Here is a 9,104-nt window from a genome sequence, read left to right as displayed (position 1 = left end):
AGCCCAGTACATGTCCCGTGAGGGGCCTACAGCCCGGTACATGTCCCGCGAGGGGCCTATAGCCCAGTACATGCCCCGTGAGCGTCCTACAGCCCGGTACACTCCCTGCGAGGTCCTACAGTGCGGTCCATGGCCCGTGAGGGGCCTACAGCCCAGTACATGCCCCGTGAGGGTCCTACAGCCCGGCACATGCCCCGTGAGGGGCCTACAGCCCGGTACATGCCCCGCGAGGGGCCTACAGCCCGGTACACTCCCCGCGAGGATCCTACAGCCTGGTACACTCACTGCGAGGTCCTACAGTGCGGTCCATGGCCCGTGAAGGGCCTACAGCCCGGTACATGCCCCGCAAGGGGCCTACAATGCGCTACATGCCCCGCGAGGGTCCTACAGCCCGGTACATGCCCCGCGAGGGGTCTACAGTGCGGTACATGCCCCGCGAGGGGCCTACAGCCCAGTACATGTCCTGTGAGGGGCCTACAGCCCGGTACATGTCCCGCGAGGGGGCTACAGCCCAGTACATGCCCCGTGAGGGTCCTACAGCCCGGTACACACCCTGCGAGGTCCTACAGTGCGGTCCATGGCCCGTGAGGGGCCTACAGCCCAGTACATGCCCCGTGAGGGTCCTACAGCCCAGTACATGCCCCGTGAGGGTCCTACAGCCCGGTACACTCCCTGCGAGGGTCCTACAGTGCGGTACATACCCCGTGAGGGGCCTACAGCCCGGCACATGCCCCGCGAGGGGCCTACAGCCCGGTACGTGCCCCACGAGGGGCCTATAGCCCAGTACATGCCTCGCGAGGGGCCTAAAGCCCGGTACACTCCCCGCGAGGGTCCTACATCCCTGTACATGCCCCGCGAGGGTCCTACAGCCCGGTACATGCCCCGCGAGGGGCCTACAGTGCGGTACATGCCCCGCGAGGGGCCAACAGCCCAGTACATGCCCCGCGAGGGGCCTACAATGCGCTACATGCCCCGCGAGGGTCCTACAGTCCGGTACATGTCCCGCGAGGGACCTACAGCCCAGTACATGCCCAGTGAGGGTCCTACAGCCTGGTACACTCACTGCGAGGTCCTACAGTGCGGTCCATGGCCCGTGAGGGGCCTACAGCCCGGTACGTGCCCCACGAGGGGCCTATAGCCCAGTACATGCCCCGCGAGGGGCCTAAAGCCCGGTACACTCCCCGCGAGGGTCCTACATCCCACTACATGCCCCGCGAGGGTCCTACAGCCCGGTACATGCCCCGCGAGGGGCCTACAGTGCGGTACATGCCCCGCGAGGGGCCAACAGCCCAGTACATGCCCCGTGAGGAGCCTACAGCCCGGTACATGTCCCGCGAGGGGCCTACAGCCCAGTACATGCCCCGCGATGCGCCTAAAGCCCGGTACACTCCCCGCGAGGGTCCTACAACCCGGTACATGCCCCGCGAGGGTCCTACAGCCCTGTACATGCCCCGCGAGGGGCCTACAGCCTGGTACATGCCCCGTGATGGTCCTACAGCCCGGTACATGTCCCGTGAGGGGCCTACAGCTCGGTACATGAACCTCGAGGGGCCTACAGTGCGCTACATGCCCCGTGAGGGGTCCTCAGCCCGGTACATGCTCCGCGAGGGCCTTACAGCCCGGTACATGCCCCTTGAGGGGCCTGCAGCCCGGTCCATGCCCCGTGAGGGGTCTACAGCCCGGTACATGCTCCGCGAGGGGCCTACAGCCCGGTACATGCCATTCGAGGGGCCTACAGCTCAGTACATGCACCGCGAGGGGCCTACAGCCCAGTACATGCACCGTGAGGGGCCTACAGCCCGGTACATGTCCCGTGAGGGGCCTACAGACCAGTAAATGCCCCGCGAGGGGCCTACAGCCCGGTACACTCCCCGCGAGGATCCTACAGCCTGGTACACTCATTGCGAGGTCCTACAGTGCGGTCCATGGCCCGTGAGGGGCCTACAGCCCGGTACGTGCCCCGCGAGGGGCCTATAGCCCAGTACATGCCCCGCGAGGTGCCTTAAGCCCGGTACACTCCCTGCGAGGGTCCTACATCCCGGTACATGCCCCGCGAGGGTCCTACAGCCCGGTACATGCCCCGCGAGGAGCCTACAGCCTGGTACACTCACTGCGAGGTCCTACAGTGCGGTCCATGGCCCGTGAGGGGCCTACAGCCCGGTACTTGCCCCGCGAGGGTCCTATAGCCCAGTACATGCCCCGTGACGGGCCTAGAGCCCGGTACATGCACCGTGAGGGACCTACAGTGCGCTACATGCCCCGCGAGTGTCCTACAGCCCGGTACATTCCCCGCGAGGGGCCTACAGCCCGGTACACTCCGGCGAGGGGCCGACAGCTCGGTACATGCCCCGCGAGGGGCCTACAGCCCGGTACATGCCCCGTGAGGGTCCTAGAGACCGAGACATGCACCGTGAGGGGCGTGCAGCGCGGTACATGCCCCGTGAGGGTCCTACAGCCCGGTACATGCACCGCGAGGGGCCTACAGCCTGGTATATGCCCTGCGACAGGCCTACAGCCCAGTACATGTCCCGCGAGGGGCCTACAGCCCGGTACATGCCTCGCGAGGGGTCTACAGCCCGGTACATGCCTCGCGAGGGGCCTACAGCCCGGTACATTCCCCGTGATGGGCCTACAGCATGGTACAAGTCCCGCGAGGGGCCTATAGCCCAGTACATGCCCCGTGAGGATCCGACAGCCCAGTACATGCACCGCGAGGGTCCTACAGCCCGGTACATGCACCGCGAGGAGCCAACAGCCCGGTACATGCCACGTGACAGGCCTAAAGCCCGGTACATGCACCATGAGGGACCTACAGTGCGGTCCATACCCCGCGAGTGTCCTAGAGACCGATACATGCACTGCGAGGAGCCTACAGCCCGGTACACTCCCGCGAGGGGCCGACAGCTCGGTACTTGCCCCGCGAGAGGCTTACAGCCCGGTACATGCCCCGCGAGTGTCCTAGAGACCGATACATGCACTGCGAGGAGCCTACAGCCCGGTACATGCCCCGCGAGGGGCCTACATCCCGGTACACTCCCCGCGAGGGTCCTACAGCCCGGTACATGCCCCGCGAGGGTCCTCCAGCCCGGTACATGTCCCGTGAGGGGCCTGCAGCTCGGTACATGACCCTCGAGGTGCCTACAGTGCACTACATGCCCCGCGAGGGGCTTACAGCACGGTACACTCCCTGCGAGGGGTCTACAGCCCGGTACATGCCCCGCGAGGGGCCTACAGGCCGGTACATGCCCCACGAGGTGGCTAGAGCCCAGTACATGCCCCGTGAGTGTCCTGAAGTCCAGTACATGCACCGTGAGGGGCCTACAGTGCGGTACATGCCCCGCGAGGGTCCTACAGCCGAGTACATGCCCCGCGAGTGTCCTAGAGCTCAGTACGTGCCCCGTGAATGGCCGACAGTGCGGTACATGCCTCGCGAGGGGCCTACAGCCCGGTATACTCCCGCGAGGGGCCTACAGCCCCGGTACATGCCCCGCGAGGGGCCTACAGCCCGGTACATGCCCCGCGAGGGGCCTACAGCCCAGTACATGCCCCGCGAGGGGCCTACAGCCCGGTACATGTCCCGCGAGGGGCCTACAGCCCAGTACATGCCCCGTGAGGGTCCTACGGCCCGGTACACTCCCTGCGAGGGTCCTACAGTGCGGTACATGCCCCGTGAGGGGCCTACTGCCCGGTACGTGCCCCGCGAGGAACCTACAGCCCGGTACATGGCCCGTGAGGGGCCTACATCCCGGTACACTCCCCGCGAGGTCCTACAGCCCGGTACATGCCCCGCGAGGGTCCTACAGCCCGGTACATGCCCTGCGAAGGACCTACAGCCTGGTACATGCCCCGTGAGTGCATTACAGCCCGGTACACTCCCTGCGAGGGTCCTACAGCCCAGTACATGCCCCGCGAGGATCCTCCAGCCCGGTACATGTCCCGTGAGGGGCGTGCAGCTCGGTATATGACTCTCGAGGGGCCTACAGTGCACTACATGCACCGCGAGTGGCTTACAGCGCGGTACACTCCCTGCGAGGGGCCGAGAGTCCGGTACATGCCCCGTGAGTGTCCTAGAGCCCGGTACATGCACCGTGAGGGGCCTACAGCCTGTTACATGCCCCGCGAGGGGCCAACAGCCCAGTACATGCCCCGTGAGGGGCCTACAGCCCGGTACATGTCCCGCGAGGGGCCTACAGCCCAGTACACGCCCCGCGAGGATCCTACAGCCTGGTACACTCACTGCGAGGTCCTACAGTGCGGTCCATGGCCCGTGAGGGGCCTACAGCCCGGTACATGCCCCGCGAGGGGCCTATAGCCCAGTACATGCCCAGCGAGGGGCCTACAGCCCGGTACACACCCCGCGAGGATCCTACATCCCAGTACATGCCCCGCAAGGGGCCTACAATGCGCTACATGCCCCGCGAGGGTCCTACAGTCCGGTACATGTCCCGCGAGGGGTCTACAGTGCGGTACATGCCCCGCGAGGGGCCAATAGCCCAGTACATGCCCCGTGAGGGTCCTACAGCCCGGTACATGTCCCGCGAGGGGCCTACAGCCCAGTACATGCCCCGTGAGTGTCCTACAGCCTGGTACACTCACTGTGAGGTCCTACAGTGCTCCATGGCCCGTGAGGGGCCTACAGCCCGGTAAGTGCCCCGCAAGGGGCCTATAGCCCAGTACACTCCCCGCGAGGGTCCTACATCCTGGTACATGCCCCGCGAGGGTCCTACAGCACGGTACATGCCCCGCGAGAGGCCTACAGCCTGTTACATGCCCCGTGAGGGCCCTACAGCCCAGTACATGACCCGTGAGGGGCCTACAGCTCGGTACATGAACCTCGAGGGGCCTACAGTGCGCTACATGCCCCGCGAGGGGCCTACTGCCCGGTACACTCCCCGCGAAGGGTCTGCAGTCCGGTACATGCCCCGTGACGGGTCTAGAGCCTGGTACATGCACCGTGAGGGACCTACAGTGCGGTACATTACATCGCAAGTGTCCTACAGCCCGGTACATTCCCCGCGAGGGGCCTACAGCCCAGTCCACTCCCGCGAGGGGCCGACAGCTCGGTACATGCCCCGCGAGGGGCCTACAGCCCGGTACATGCCCCGTGAGGGTCCTAGAGACCGATACATGCACCGTGAGGGGCCTACAGCGCGGTACATGCACCGCGAGGGGCCTACAGCCTGGTACATGCCCCGCGACAGGCCTACAGCCCAGTACATGTCCCGTGAGGGGCCTACAGCCCGGTACATGCCTCGCGAGGGGTCTACAGCCCGGTACATGCCTCGCGAGGGGCCTACAGCTCGGTACATGCCCAGTGAGGATCCGACAGCCCAGTACATGCCCCGTGAGGGGCCTACAGCCCAGTACATGCCCCGTGAGGGTCCTACAGCCCAGTACATGCCCCGTGAGGGTCCTACAGCCCGGTACACTCCCTGCGAGGGTCCTACAGTGCGGTACATACCCCGTGAGGGGCCTACAGCCCGGCACATGCCCCGCGAGGGGCCTACAGCCCGGTACGTGCCCCACGAGGGGCCTATAGCCCAGTACATGCCTCGCGAGGGGCCTAAAGCCCGGTACACTCCCCGCGAGGGTCCTACATCCCTGTACATGCCCCGCGAGGGTCCTACAGCCCGGTACATGCCCCGCGAGGGGCCTACAGTGCGGTACATGCCCCGCGAGGGGCCAACAGCCCAGTACATGCCCCGCGAGGGGCCTACAATGCGCTACATGCCCCGCGAGGGTCCTACAGTCCGGTACATGTCCCGCGAGGGACCTACAGCCCAGTACATGCCCAGTGAGGGTCCTACAGCCTGGTACACTCACTGCGAGGTCCTACAGTGCGGTCCATGGCCCGTGAGGGGCCTACAGCCCGGTACGTGCCCCACGAGGGGCCTATAGCCCAGTACATGCCCCGCGAGGGGCCTAAAGCCCGGTACACTCCCCGCGAGGGTCCTACATCCCACTACATGCCCCGCGAGGGTCCTACAGCCCGGTACATGCCCCGCGAGGGGCCTACAGTGCGGTACATGCCCCGCGAGGGGCCAACAGCCCAGTACATGCCCCGTGAGGAGCCTACAGCCCGGTACATGTCCCGCGAGGGGCCTACAGCCCAGTACATGCCCCGCGATGCGCCTAAAGCCCGGTACACTCCCCGCGAGGGTCCTACAACCCGGTACATGCCCCGCGAGGGTCCTACAGCCCTGTACATGCCCCGCGAGGGGCCTACAGCCTGGTACATGCCCCGTGATGGTCCTACAGCCCGGTACATGTCCCGTGAGGGGCCTACAGCTCGGTACATGAACCTCGAGGGGCCTACAGTGCGCTACATGCCCCGTGAGGGGTCCTCAGCCCGGTACATGCTCCGCGAGGGCCTTACAGCCCGGTACATGCCCCTTGAGGGGCCTGCAGCCCGGTCCATGCCCCGTGAGGGGTCTACAGCCCGGTACATGCTCCGCGAGGGGCCTACAGCCCGGTACATGCCATTCGAGGGGCCTACAGCTCAGTACATGCACCGCGAGGGGCCTACAGCCCAGTACATGCACCGTGAGGGGCCTACAGCCCGGTACATGTCCCGTGAGGGGCCTACAGACCAGTAAATGCCCCGCGAGGGGCCTACAGCCCGGTACACTCCCCGCGAGGATCCTACAGCCTGGTACACTCATTGCGAGGTCCTACAGTGCGGTCCATGGCCCGTGAGGGGCCTACAGCCCGGTACGTGCCCCGCGAGGGGCCTATAGCCCAGTACATGCCCCGCGAGGTGCCTTAAGCCCGGTACACTCCCTGCGAGGGTCCTACATCCCGGTACATGCCCCGCGAGGGTCCTACAGCCCGGTACATGCCCCGCGAGGAGCCTACAGCCTGGTACACTCACTGCGAGGTCCTACAGTGCGGTCCATGGCCCGTGAGGGGCCTACAGCCCGGTACTTGCCCCGCGAGGGTCCTATAGCCCAGTACATGCCCCGTGACGGGCCTAGAGCCCGGTACATGCACCGTGAGGGACCTACAGTGCGCTACATGCCCCGCGAGTGTCCTACAGCCCGGTACATTCCCCGCGAGGGGCCTACAGCCCGGTACACTCCGGCGAGGGGCCGACAGCTCGGTACATGCCCCGCGAGGGGCCTACAGCCCGGTACATGCCCCGTGAGGGTCCTAGAGACCGAGACATGCACCGTGAGGGGCGTGCAGCGCGGTACATGCCCCGTGAGGGTCCTACAGCCCGGTACATGCACCGCGAGGGGCCTACAGCCTGGTATATGCCCTGCGACAGGCCTACAGCCCAGTACATGTCCCGCGAGGGGCCTACAGCCCGGTACATGCCTCGCGAGGGGTCTACAGCCCGGTACATGCCTCGCGAGGGGCCTACAGCCCGGTACATTCCCCGTGATGGGCCTACAGCATGGTACAAGTCCCGCGAGGGGCCTATAGCCCAGTACATGCCCCGTGAGGATCCGACAGCCCAGTACATGCACCGCGAGGGTCCTACAGCCCGGTACATGCACCGCGAGGAGCCAACAGCCCGGTACATGCCACGTGACAGGCCTAAAGCCCGGTACATGCACCATGAGGGACCTACAGTGCGGTCCATACCCCGCGAGTGTCCTAGAGACCGATACATGCACTGCGAGGAGCCTACAGCCCGGTACACTCCCGCGAGGGGCCGACAGCTCGGTACTTGCCCCGCGAGAGGCTTACAGCCCGGTACATGCCCCGCGAGTGTCCTAGAGACCGATACATGCACTGCGAGGAGCCTACAGCCCGGTACATGCCCCGCGAGGGGCCTACATCCCGGTACACTCCCCGCGAGGGTCCTACAGCCCGGTACATGCCCCGCGAGGGTCCTCCAGCCCGGTACATGTCCCGTGAGGGGCCTGCAGCTCGGTACATGACCCTCGAGGTGCCTACAGTGCACTACATGCCCCGCGAGGGGCTTACAGCACGGTACACTCCCTGCGAGGGGTCTACAGCCCGGTACATGCCCCGCGAGGGGCCTACAGGCCGGTACATGCCCCACGAGGTGGCTAGAGCCCAGTACATGCCCCGTGAGTGTCCTGAAGTCCAGTACATGCACCGTGAGGGGCCTACAGTGCGGTACATGCCCCGCGAGGGTCCTACAGCCGAGTACATGCCCCGCGAGTGTCCTAGAGCTCAGTACGTGCCCGTGAATGGCCGACAGTGCGGTACATGCCTCGCGAGGGGCCTACAGCCCGGTATACTCCCGCGAGGGCCTACAGCCCCGGTACATGCCCCGCGAGGGGCCTACAGCCCGGTACATGCCCCGCGAGGGGCCTACAGCCCAGTACATGCCCCGCGAGGGGCCTACAGCCCGGTACATGTCCCGCGAGGGGCCTACAGCCCAGTACATGCCCCGTGAGGGTCCTACGGCCCGGTACACTCCCTGCGAGGGTCCTACAGTGCGGTACATGCCCCGTGAGGGGCCTACTGCCCGGTACGTGCCCCGCGAGGAACCTACAGCCCGGTACATGGCCCGTGAGGGGCCTACATCCCGGTACACTCCCCGCGAGGTCCTACAGCCCGGTACATGCCCCGCGAGGGTCCTACAGCCCGGTACATGCCCTGCGAAGGACCTACAGCCTGGTACATGCCCCGTGAGTGCATTACAGCCCGGTACACTCCCTGCGAGGGTCCTACAGCCCAGTACATGCCCGCGAGGATCCTCCAGCCCGGTACATGTCCCGTGAGGGGCGTGCAGCTCGGTATATGACTCTCGAGGGGCCTACAGTGCACTACATGCACCGCGAGTGGCTTACAGCGCGGTACCACTCCCTGCGAGGGGCCGAGAGTCCGGTACATGCCCCGTGAGTGTCCTAGAGCCCGGTACATGCACCGTGAGGGGCCTACAGCCTGTTACATGCCCCGCGAGGGCCAACAGCCCAGTACATGCCCCGTGAGGGGCCTACAGCCCGGTACATGTCCCGCGAGGGGCCTACAGCCCAGTACACGCCCCGCGAGGATCCTACAGCCTGGTACACTCACTGCGAGGTCCTACAGTGCGGTCCATGGCCCGTGAGGGGCCTACAGCCAGGTACATGCCCCGCGAGGGGCCTATAGCCCCAGTACATGCCCCAGCGAGGGGCCTACAGCCG

At 66.1% G+C, this 9,104-nt stretch overlaps 1 protein-coding gene across 1 annotated transcript in view; it reads left to right on the top strand.

Annotated features, from left to right (window-relative positions):
* Nucleotides 1-2,343: 2,343 nt before the first annotated feature.
* LOC139266182 (adhesive plaque matrix protein-like) overlaps nt 2,344-9,104 on the top strand; it is a 17,738-nt gene continuing 10,977 nt past the window's right edge. Inside the window, exons 1-2 of the mRNA XM_070884016.1 lie at nt 2,344-2,789; nt 7,037-7,549. Of these exons, the coding sequence (XP_070740117.1) occupies nt 2,344-2,789; nt 7,037-7,549 (959 nt within the window). The remainder of the gene's footprint in view (nt 2,790-7,036; nt 7,550-9,104) is intronic.

This window comes from Pristiophorus japonicus, chromosome 6 (assembly GCF_044704955.1).
Source record: "Pristiophorus japonicus isolate sPriJap1 chromosome 6, sPriJap1.hap1, whole genome shotgun sequence".
Classification (NCBI taxonomy): domain Eukaryota; kingdom Metazoa; phylum Chordata; class Chondrichthyes; family Pristiophoridae; genus Pristiophorus; species Pristiophorus japonicus.
This window is presented reverse-complemented; position numbering and strand designations above follow the sequence as displayed.